Here is an 11671-nt window from a genome sequence, read left to right on the forward strand (position 1 = left end):
TTTAGTTCTATTCCTTTCATGTTTCAAGATCAACATTTATGACTGGTTAAGTTTGTCTGTCTGTTGTTGCTACTGTGCTGATCGGATGAAATGCAAGCTGTCTCCCAGTCGGTCTATATTACAGGTATTGTGTGGAAAAGAGCATTGCTGGGATCACATTGACTAATAGCATCTTACCTCAGGCTGCTTATAAAGGACATACACACTTTTACGCAACTTAGAAATGCAAGTTAATCCTTTTTTTCCTCCCTTTAATCTTTCCACTCAAGGACACCATATTATGTTCTATTTAAGCATAAAAGCTAGTGTTAATGTTTTGTACGTATTAAAACATAGGGCAACGCAAAAGAGAAGAGTTTAAGCGTTGTTTGTTTTGCTGTTTAAATAAAGTTGTGTCTGCCTGCTTCCCTCCATGGCAGAAGTGGACATAAAACAATAAATGCTGTTAGTTAGATGCATCATTGCAATGATGAAATGTAACTTTAAGGTTTTAGTTCTATAACAACTGGCCAGTTATTACAAATGCTACATCTGAAAGCAGTTTTATGCAATATGTTTGGGGCTGCTGGGTGAATCTCAGGTTTCAAAATATAATGTAAATGTTTTTCTTAGTAACCTATCTATACTTACTACTTACTACTGTGCATTATCATCTGTTACAGAAGTAGCCTCTAGGCAGAGAAAGTCAAACACAGATCATATGGTAAAGGAAAAGTAAATAGGAATAAAGGTCAATGACGGCATAACACTGGATTAAGAAAACAATGAAAGTGCTCAGAAGAGTAAACAGCAGTACAGAGGTGCGGACTTCTACAAAGACGGCTTTGTGGATGACTGAGTTCCCAAAAGGTTTAAATTATTAAAGGTTTGTCTTGTTACTTATGTATCTGAAAAGTTAGGCAAGAGTCAACTTGTTTAGAGGTAAATTAACTATCTGTGTAAATGTATTAGTTCATTACATTGAGTGTGAAAAATGATCTTGATGTGTTCTAAGACTACAATTACCCACAGCCTTCATTTCTTCTGGGGAGCCTTGTCCCCTCTAGTGTCTAGAAGAGGGATACCTATATTTGGGACTTAGTTGATGGATTTACATGGGGGTTAGTAGTCTTTTTATTTCCAGCACACCTCAGTGGAGGCCAACAAAGCTTTGTTTTGTTGTGCTCAGACGAAGGCGTACGTTTAAATATTTTGAAATATTGATCATTGTCCTTTTTTATTATTATTTGGAAATAAAAATGGTTTATAAAACTGGTTGTTTGAATTATTTTTCAAAAAAAGGGAAGCTCTAGCCTGTCATGTCTAAAAGCTGCATAGGTGGCAAGACGTGGAAGACTCAACGTTCCCGCAGGATGTCCAGAATTTCCATGAGGATGACGAAGAAACCAGTGGTGTATAAAGTACTCAAAAGCCATACTTGAGTAAAAGTAAAGATACCTTACTGGAAAACTACTCCAGTAAAAGTAAAAAGTCACCTATTAGAATACTACTTGAGTAAAAGTCTTAAAGTATCTGATATTTATTGTACTTAAGTATCAAAAGTAATTTTCTGATATTAAATGTACTTAAGTATTGAAAGTAAAAGTACAAGTAAATGCTGTTAATAAAAAAGCAAAGCGTCAGAATTTTGAGAATTATGAAGTTTATTCTTTTAAGTGCTGTGGCCACCATGACCAAGGACAAGGAGCTGTGTTGACAATAATTGGGTTGGCTGTGATCCATCCAGGAGCAACAATGTTCAACATAATATATTGTACATAAGTATACTTTTGCATCTACTATGAACTTATCATCATAATTCTCCGAAAAGCAATATGACACTATGAAGGAGTTGTAACAGTGCGTTTATAAGTATGCTCATTCCGACTAGAGGATGTAGAGGGCAAATGCATAATGTTGTGTTCAGCAAAAAATATCCACTTGATGCATCAGGTCAGTGTTGTGAGAATGGACACCTGCCTTGTAAACTCCTATGGGCCTGATTTGAACACAATAGACAAAGGTTTTGCTCAAGCTGAATCTGCAATTGGGCGACTGCTACCATCATAACTCCATCTGATCATCCACAAAATGACTCAAATATCAAAACATGATCAATACTAAAGTAACAACCCAGTCATTACTTGAAACTGAAAAATGTCCTGTTCATCTTCAAAAGAAGTTGGTTTTCAAAATTGCGAGAATTCAGTCTCGCTCTTCTTGGGCTGAAGACTAGTCCTGCGATGCTAAATAGCCCTTCACAGGCCGCTGAGGCAGGTAGAGGTGTGTTCAGCTTCACAGACAGCTTGCGCACAGCTGGGAAGGATTTCCATAATGCTAACACTAATGCTAACCCTAATGCTAACCCTGATGCTGCGCTCTCGCGGCTCCTGTCAATCCTATGGTGTGGTGGCTAGCTATAGCTAACGTTAGCCAACTAGTGCTGCACAACTGTCAACACATCCTCAGCTCACTAACTCGCTTGCGATCCACGGGTGTTGGTCTTCGTCACCACCGTCGTTTGTTGCGGGAGTAGCAGGTGCTTCCATTTCTGCTTCCATCATGAAATCAGTCATCGTAGAGTGGAGTTATATACTAATGTAGTCTCGCTAGCTATAGCATATAGCATCACTGGGCATCACTGGGAATCAAAACACCGCGGCTTTGAGAGCACTTGTTTGCAATTGCGCATTAACGTGATTAACCAATGATTTAACTTGCAAGCTAGGACCACTGATTCACCAAACCTGCTTGCTTGCAGTCTCTGTTCCACCACAGTCCCCGACGTTGGTCTCATGATTATAAAGATAGATTTGATTTTGTAGCGAGTAATGAAGGTTTCAAGGGAAATGTATCGGAGTAAAAGTATCAGTTTTCTTTGCAAAATGTAGTGAAGTAAAAGTAAAAGTCAACAGAAATATAAATAGTAAAGTAAAGTACAGATATCCAAAAAAACGACTTAAGTACAGTAACGAAGTATTTCTACTTCGTTACTGTACACCACTGAGAAACGCTCATCAGACCAGAAGGAAGAATGAAGACAGGACCAGATGGAGAGCGTGTGGTGTTTCAGGCAACAAAGGGAGTGAGCCCTTCAGTAAGCTGTATTTAACATGTATGTTGACGAGTATATAAATCATCTGCCACTTGTCTTTGATGTCAGGACAGGATTCCTGTGTCTCCTGGAGAACATGAGAGTGGATGTCAACCAACCGATCATCAACATGAAGCTGCAGCACCATGACAGTCCACCTTTGAACACCAAACCGTCTTCCAGGCCCCATTAGAAAGGGGGACCCCTACACCGCCAGCCCCACCGACACCTTACCCCCCCCCCCCCCCCCCCCCCCAACAGTCAAGAGGACGAGGAGGACAAGCTCAACAGCAGAGAAAGTAAGACTCTTATTTAAACTACAAATGCTGTCTTCAAGTTGTGATGAGCTGAAGTTAACATTACATCCTATACATCAGATGGCATTTATTATTATGAACACATCATCAACATGGTAGCTACAGTATTTAATCATATTTATCATAAATATTCATTGTTTTCAGACCAGGACTCGTCCTGTGTCTTTTCCTGAGATCGATGTCAACCAGCCAAACATCTCAGGAAGCTGCAGCACCACAGCAGTCCGCTGAACGCACTTCTGCACCAAACCTGCTTCTAGACCCCAAACCAGTGCGTCATCACAAAGACGACAGTCCGAGTCAAGAGGACGAGGCTGTGTGTGTGCGTCCTCTGCACTTCCTTCCTACACAGTTTGGTTTGGTGTTGAGTTCAATAAAGTGGACTAAATGTAACATGAGTGTTGTGTGAGATCCTTCACTCTCAGTGATGTTGGGTTAACATGAAGCTTCTTAGATACTGAATCCACTGCAGGTGTCCCAGTATGTGTATTAGCTCAAATGTTTCACACAGGAAAATATATTCACATATTTGGTTCGGGGCCTTTTTGTAACAGATGATGTGAACCTGCCTACTCATACATATAACCGCAGGTGCCCACATGGTTACCCAATTCATAAACATACGAACAAACCAAAAAACTAAGCATACTAAACAACATAAATAATTAACAAATAACTAACAAAAGAAAAGGTTATCTAAATGTATCAAAAAATCTAACTTGTGAATAAAATAACTTAAACTAACATAAAATAAATAGCTCCTACAACCACAAAATGTCTCTTCTCCTTTGACCACAGTCTGAATACTTTTACTGGTATTGAAGGAAAAATCCACCCTCACATGGACTGTTCAGGAACTATCAGGATCGAACTTTTCATTTCCTCAAATGTGTTTATTATTTCAGGATGTTTTTCAGAAACTACAGAAGAACAGGTAGCCTACAACAATCACAGCAAACAGAGCAAGAATTCATCAAACAGTAAAAGAAGCTGCTAACTTTGATTGGAGGAATAAATAAATGAAAATAAAATAAAAAGAATGAGAATAAAGGGAGATTTATCGGAAAAAAATGAATAACTGCATGCAACCTCAGAGGTCAGGGTTTAAACTGACGCTTTAATCTATTATATATAAATAAACACCATAAAACAGATTAAAAATATCCACAAACAGAAAATGATCAGAAGATACAATATCTCAGCACATTCATGAAAATATCTGTGTGTTGAATGGAAGATGACAGATCCTGATTGTGATGCTACAGCTAATGGGTATCTATCCTTCCTCGTGCTGTGTCTCTCCCCCTCACTCTCCACGTAGAGGCCTGTAAAGCAGCACCAGATACAGGACCATGTTTTGGGACGCACCAGTGTTTCTACTACAACTCCTCTTCAATGAGCTGTGAACTCTTCCAGCACGGAGGGTGTTTGGGCAACCAGAACAACTTTGAAGATGAGAGAGAGCGTCTGCAGAGATGTCGCACTGAGGCTGAGGAATGGAATACGAAACACATCCTCATATGGGATGATTATACAATACATGCACCATCAATATGTTGCCCGTTGCCAGTTTATTCTGTGTCAGTGCAATGCTTCTTTTTTTTTTTTTTTTTGCATTTTATCGATTTTTTCTCATGTGTTAGCTGTGAATTGAAAAAGACAACTTTGGAAATGCATGAAAATGATACAGCAGACATAGTGAGAGTGACGCTTTGACACATGCATTTGTGGACAAATACTGAGGTCATAGAACCAGCAGTTATCATTTTGCTCTCATAAAGTTATTGAACAACTTAATTTGTTTCTTCATGTGTGCAGCGTCTCTGTGTAGCCTACACTGAATCAATCAAATGTCATATAACAAGGAAGCTGCAATAAGGCCTTATTAACCATTAAGTCCTCCAAGAATGTAGAGTAGTGCTGATTGTACTGACACTGCTACGTATCAAGCTGAGCGAGCAGAAGGTGAATCTTCATCTCATATAATGAGGTTATTGGCTCCATGTACTAACTGTCCATTTTCATTTATAAAAGACATGGAATTTGATATTTTAAAAAATAGTTTTGTAAATATGAATCATATTTCTGTAAGTATGTTGTCAAACGTGTGCTATATTTGTCAGTTATACGTTTGATATCTTTATTCAGATGTATTGAAAAAACAAAACACAGACACAGAAAAACAAGAAAGCAACAAATAAAAATAGAGATTTTTGTGTGATGTATCTGCTGCTTGTATCAGTAGTTTACTGTAAACAAAAACCAGACTGCTCCTCTTCAGTATTTACAAGTCATTTGGAGCGTTTGCCTTCATAACAGCAGGACGTCTTATGCAACACAGGATATTAAAATGAGACGCATATGTTTTCTAAGAAACCTATTACTATTAATGTCATGAAAGAGTGTCCTCACCAGACAATATGTGCACTGTTTCTTCACAATAAATCTTATTTTCAGACATTAAATCCTTCGATGCTTTACATGACGTCATAGTATTCAGAAGCAAATCTTTTTGGACTGCTGTGATTTTTTTGGAGACGTTCTTCAGCTTTTTATGCCGGTGGTTAACACCTGCAACAATAAAAGTAGCATTAAAGATAAACGTTTTGCCGCAGCACCGGTCATCAGAGTTGAGGACAGATCACGTTTCATTTGTCAATTCCAAATCACTGAAATTTCATTTTTACATCAGAAAATGACTTTTATGGAGATTGAAGCCACCATGTTTGCGTCACGTTTAACTTTGCATTCATGTGTGCTTGCTCCAAACTGTGAAAATCTGTCTGCAATTTGACCCACCTTTGCATAGCAGACCGATATCAAAGTGGGAGCCAGGACGTATCCGAAAACAAACGTGCACATCACGTAGACTTTCCTCTGGTGGTCCGGCCAGACCCCCCCAGCAGAAGGTGTTGTTGTCCTCCCTCTCCACGGTGCTCTGGTAGTGCGCAACGGGCGCAGCCATGACCAGGGACAGGTTCCAGATGAGCACCAACCACGAGCATGGCGTGCCTCCCGACCCGGATCGACGAGGACTTGAGCCCCAGAACCCCAATTCCAAAGTGTTCTTAAACACACATACATGTGTTTGTATGAAGAGTGGTGTAAAGAGATACATGAAACCTACAAGTATTCCCCAAAAATTGTGCCAAGATAAGAAAGAAAGAAAGAAAATTAACACGTGTCTAAGCCTGACATCTGCTGTTCAACTCAGGTTCTAACAGCCGATGAGCAGAGTATTACAAGTCTGTATCTACTGGTTTAAAGGCCTCAGGAGCAGCAGTGATGGAAAGAACTCAAGTATAGAGACTGTTACTTTAAAACGAATTTGTACAGTATGCTATATACTTGTGTAAACATTGTTAAAGTAAATAATGGGTTGTTTAAAATGTGCCTAATAGACTGCAATAAATAAGCCCTTGTATCCACACCAACAATAGTAAGAAAAGCCTGTTATCTATTAGAAATATACAACACCCTCAGTGTAGCCTTACAACTAACCAGAAAAGAGAGAAAACGCATACCAATAGATACAAATTCAGTGGACAAACATCCTATACACCCAACACTATATATTGTATTAGCAAAGGCAACCGCAGTTTCAAACACCTTGCAGACGCAGTCATATCTACAGAGGCTCACAACAAGTCAGTTTGTTGCTCACCCGTCTGAAGGTCTCTCTGTGAGTCTGTGAGAAAGTGAATGGTCCTGTCAACACATCCAGGACCATACTTTCTGTCCGTCACAATAACATGACTAGCAAATTACATGAAAACTCTATTTTGTAGTAACAGCTCCTTAATTTCCATTTTGAGTTTATACCACCACGTTCTGGGTGTTTTTTGTTAAACTGTCCTGATTTCAATCACTAACAAAATACCAGCTGATGAATGACAATTAACAATTTTGCCAAAACTGTCTGCAGGCGTTACCAGTGCTGGAAGTGGTTGACTCAAAATGCTGCAGTGAGCGTGCATGTATCCTATTCCATTTCAGTTCTAAATCATAATCATGAGATAGCTATAGCTATCTCATGATAGCTATAGCTATGATACTATAGTCATAATTATGAGATGCTAAGTCATAATTATAACGTGTTAAGTCATAATTATGAGATGCTAAGTCATCATTTTGAGAATCTGTGATTCAAATGAAGATCAAAATGAGGTTTAAAATCCCTTTAACCGTTTCAGGATGCTAAAGTAGTTAGACTGGTAATACGTTGATAATAAATGAGCCTTTAATTCATTTAGTGAAGTCTGGTTCACCCACTCAGCTGCTCCCACCTGCTGCCTCATTGGGCCTCTTGTCAGGACTGATAGATGTACAGATTGAGCTCTGTTAAAACCCTCCTGTGCAATTAACCAATTCAAATTAGTAACGTTTTATTATGGCTTTTCAGAGAATTCAGAAAGAAGAAATAAGATCAACTGATCTATACACTATAATGAATAAATATATATGTATTGTCAAGCTATGTCCTTCTCTAACTAGTCCTATATTTCCCTATAGTTTGTAAAGATAGGCCTAAACATTAACCTTATGTTTCAAAGTCTTTAGTCTTTGTCAGGATGCAACAAGTCCTCAGTAGAAGCAACAATTTGAATGAAATTGTCAACTGAAACGTGTTAAAAAAAACTTTTCTTGGCCGCTGGAAGCTTTCTTTTTGTTCTTGAGCTCCTGTAAACTACATGCACCTGGAGACGAAACAACCGCGGAATCCTTCACGTCCATATTGTGCTCACGTGTTTTACGGTCACATCTCACCTCTGTAATCATCTGAAGTTTCATCCAATCAGCCTGCAAAAAGGCCTGAGATCAAATCTACATGTGACTATGAAGTCACACATCTGACTACGTCCTCAGTCATATTGTCTGATAGAAGTTTGTCTCCAGTCTTACCAACAGCTGGGCTGCAGTCTTTTTGCAACAGTTTAACAGAGTCTTCATGTTGACCATTACTGTTTGGATGTCGTTTTCTTTTCTCTTTGAGTTCATTAAATAAGCTGCTTCCAGTCTTGCCAGCAGCATCGATGTCTCCACATTGAGAGAGGCGCGACTGCGCATTTTACGCACGTGGCACAGCAGCAGCATCTTTATTAATGAGGCCTATTTTGATCACCTGACACAACAGGATGAGTGAGGATCTAACACAACGTGTTCCCGTCTACACACAGTCACAGCATGGTTGTCTTAGGCTAACTGTAAACGTTATAGTATAAAGTAGCTACATTTTTGAGTACACAACTTTTTTGCTTGCCTTTCAGCAGCAAACAGTCGGAGACATGAAGCCCTGATTCGTGCTTTTGTTCAGCAGGTGGCGCTAACGCTAAAGAGTTTAATTATCAACCGTTATGAAAATCCAAAGAAGAAAAGAGAAGCCCCGCCTTTGTCTTCTATCACGTCCTCAGTCAGGGTTTAAATATCAGTGAACCATCAGCATTCTTCATCTTGTTGAAAGACTTCAACCAGTGAAAATGAGCGGAAGAGGAAAAGGCGGGAAAGGACTCGGTAAGGGAGGCGCTAAGCGTCACCGTAAAGTGCTCCGTGATAACATCCAGGGAATCACCAAGCCCGCTATCCGCCGTCTGGCTCGCCGTGGTGGAGTGAAGCGTATCTCCGGTCTGATCTACGAGGAGACCCGCGGTGTGTTGAAGGTCTTCCTGGAGAACGTGATCCGTGATGCCGTCACCTACACCGAGCACGCCAAGAGGAAGACGGTGACCGCCATGGATGTGGTGTATGCTCTGAAGAGACAGGGACGCACTCTGTACGGCTTCGGCGGTTAAACTCTAGTCACACGTTGACTATAAACAAAAGGCCCTTTTAAGGGCCACACACTTACTCAATAGAGAGCTGACTTCCTGTTCAAATCAGAGGTTATTTGAAACATTGTATCTTTTACAGCATCATTAGTTCATGAGAAGTGAACGCTGCTACATATGTTCTGGTGCAGATGTTAAGGATATAGATCAGGTTAAAGTCTTTGCTGATATCATTATTTAAAAATAAGACTTGTAGATGGATGCGTTGACTAATTTCTGTGTGACTCATCTGGAAAAATAAAACGCATAAATTGTGGGTCTGTAATATTCTTAATTTAACATACAATTGGGGAAAAGCTGTTATAAGGACCCACAGCGACAGCTGTCGCAGACAGTTTAAGTATCCTGGAAGGTTCCTGATACAGTTGTATACTTGATTTGAACTCTTGAAGTCTCTAAGTGACACATACTGAACATCCTGGTGAGGTCACGTGACCGTGAGTTCATTTGCGTACCAATGACATCACTTCCAAAATGGCTGCCTGGCTGGTCATCACATTTGGCAGAACTAGCTCATTTCAAAAAGCTTGTTTTTGTTAAAGGTAAGTTTCAACACATTCAACAATTCTAATGCTTTGATAACACGTCCTACATTATATCTAAACTCTTCTAACCATGTTTATCAACTAATTTATGTCTACAAAGTTATGAAAAGATTGTGACAGATATGTCACATCAGGCTTTTAAACTTATAATTGTCTCAGAAAAAACAAAGTGACATATTTGTCACAATAAGAAAAATGGTAATGAGCTGCTCAATTGACTTAACTGATTCAAATTTATTTTGATTAAAATATGTTCTGTTGAATTCAAAAGACATTTGAATAAGTCTATTAGTCAAATTATGGAAGACAAATGTACATATCAGTAAATAAAACACAAGATGAAGATCATCCAAAGAGAAGACATTTTTGTCTTGAAAATATATTCTGTAAACGGGACACACAAATGACACAGGGCAATTTCACTTCTGTTCATCTCGCCTGCTCGTCAGAATGAGGAAACAACATCACGCCTTTGTTGTCGTAAAGCCTGCCGAAAGCAAAAAGCACCACCCTGACCCCTGCTGGCCACAGGGTGGAATGCACTCTATACACTGAAAGCACGTCAGTCCTAAAATTATTATATTTCTAGCATATACAATGCTCACTCTAAATCTTTGTCTATCTTTATTACCAATCAAAAATAGGCCAAGTTGATTCGTTTTTAAATGAGGAAAATATCTATACGTGAAAGCCCAATGTGACATATGTTACATTTCAGATCTCTGGTTAGTATTTAAAAAATATTGTCAGAAATGTGGTCCATTTAGTCAGTTTTATTTTTTATTTTTTAGAAAACTTTATTTAATTTATATCAAATCTACAGTTTCCACAAATACATACATGGTTCAAGAGTATACAAACATAAGAAAACAAAGACAAAGACAGATACAAGAAAAAGTGCTGTGTGCTTGGGTCAAAAGTCCAACAAATGCCACGGGAGGGACTGGCTCTTATCAATAGTTCTCCTTCTCCTGAGTTCAGTGACGACATGTTTCACCACCATGTTGCCGTCCATTACAGTCTGTTGTATTACCATTATACATCTGGTTTTCCAGATTTTAAAACATGTGATGCTGACAATGAGCTGGTAAAGTTCTCTTTGTTTAACGGACATCTTCTCATCAAACAGAGCAAACATCACAGATTTATAGTTCACATTGAACACTAGGCCGAGGCCTTGAAGTGAGGCCCAGACCTGTTGCCCTCTGTAGCAGTCTATGAACAGGTGATTTTGTGTTTCGTCCTCGTTACAATGCATCATGGGACATTTTTTCGTGGTGACATAACAGCTCCATGACACAGTGGCTCTTACAGTGAGTCTATTCATTGCCATGAGCCATCGGACATCTCTGATGCTCTCCGAGAGATTCTTATCCTTCAATGTTTTTAGTACTTCCTCACCCTCGCCATCTGTCAAATTTTTATATTTAACGAGTCCACCATGTTTAAAATCGTTGATCTTTTTATAGATAGCTTTACTTGGTAGACTCTTCCAGTCGATGCGTAGGTGTTGATAGTGGTTAGTAAAATCTCCGTATAACAACTTGTAGTCAGCGCCCTGTCTCTGTTTCCCCTTTCTCTTCCTCCACATGGAGCCGTCTCCCAACCAGAGAGCGTTTCTGGAGATGGCAGCAGAGACATTTTTAACAAACGCAATATGTAACCTGGCGCCGAGCTCTAGGGCCCCTAACCCACCGTACACTTTACTTTTATACATCAGTTCTCGTTTGGTCACTTCCCTGGTTGTGCCCCAGATTAAGTTCACACACTGTTTATTTAACTGGATGATCATTTTGTTGGATGGAGGAAAAATATTGGATTGAAAAAGTAGTTTAGATAAGATGAAAGTCTTGACTGTATTTACCCTGGATTTGTAATTAGTATTTTTGTTTTCCCATTTTTTCACCTCTT

At 39.3% G+C, this 11671-nt stretch overlaps 2 protein-coding genes across 2 annotated transcripts in view; one reads left to right on the forward strand and one right to left on the reverse strand.

Annotated features, from left to right (window-relative positions):
- LOC142938869 (uncharacterized) overlaps positions 1-11671 on the reverse strand; it is a 37990-nt gene that overhangs the window by 10576 nt on the left and 15743 nt on the right. The gene's annotated exons all lie outside the window — the stretch shown is intronic.
- Positions 8855-9430, forward strand: LOC142938880 (histone H4). The gene has a single exon (XM_076082322.1). The coding sequence runs from the start codon at positions 8868-8870 to the stop codon at positions 9177-9179; it is 312 nt and encodes a 103-aa protein (XP_075938437.1). The 5' UTR covers positions 8855-8867; the 3' UTR covers positions 9180-9430.

Source organism: Anarhichas minor, unplaced genomic scaffold (genome assembly GCF_050575085.1).
Source record: "Anarhichas minor isolate MPS153535 unplaced genomic scaffold, ASM5057508v1 ptg000090l, whole genome shotgun sequence".
Classification (NCBI taxonomy): domain Eukaryota; kingdom Metazoa; phylum Chordata; class Actinopteri; order Perciformes; family Anarhichadidae; genus Anarhichas; species Anarhichas minor.

Bases quoted from the DNA above. Each gene is read 5' to 3' on its own strand.
- LOC142938880 (XM_076082322.1), top strand. From the start codon at position 8,868: ATGAGCGGAAGAGGAAAAGGCGGGAAAGGACTCGGTAAGGGAGGCGCT.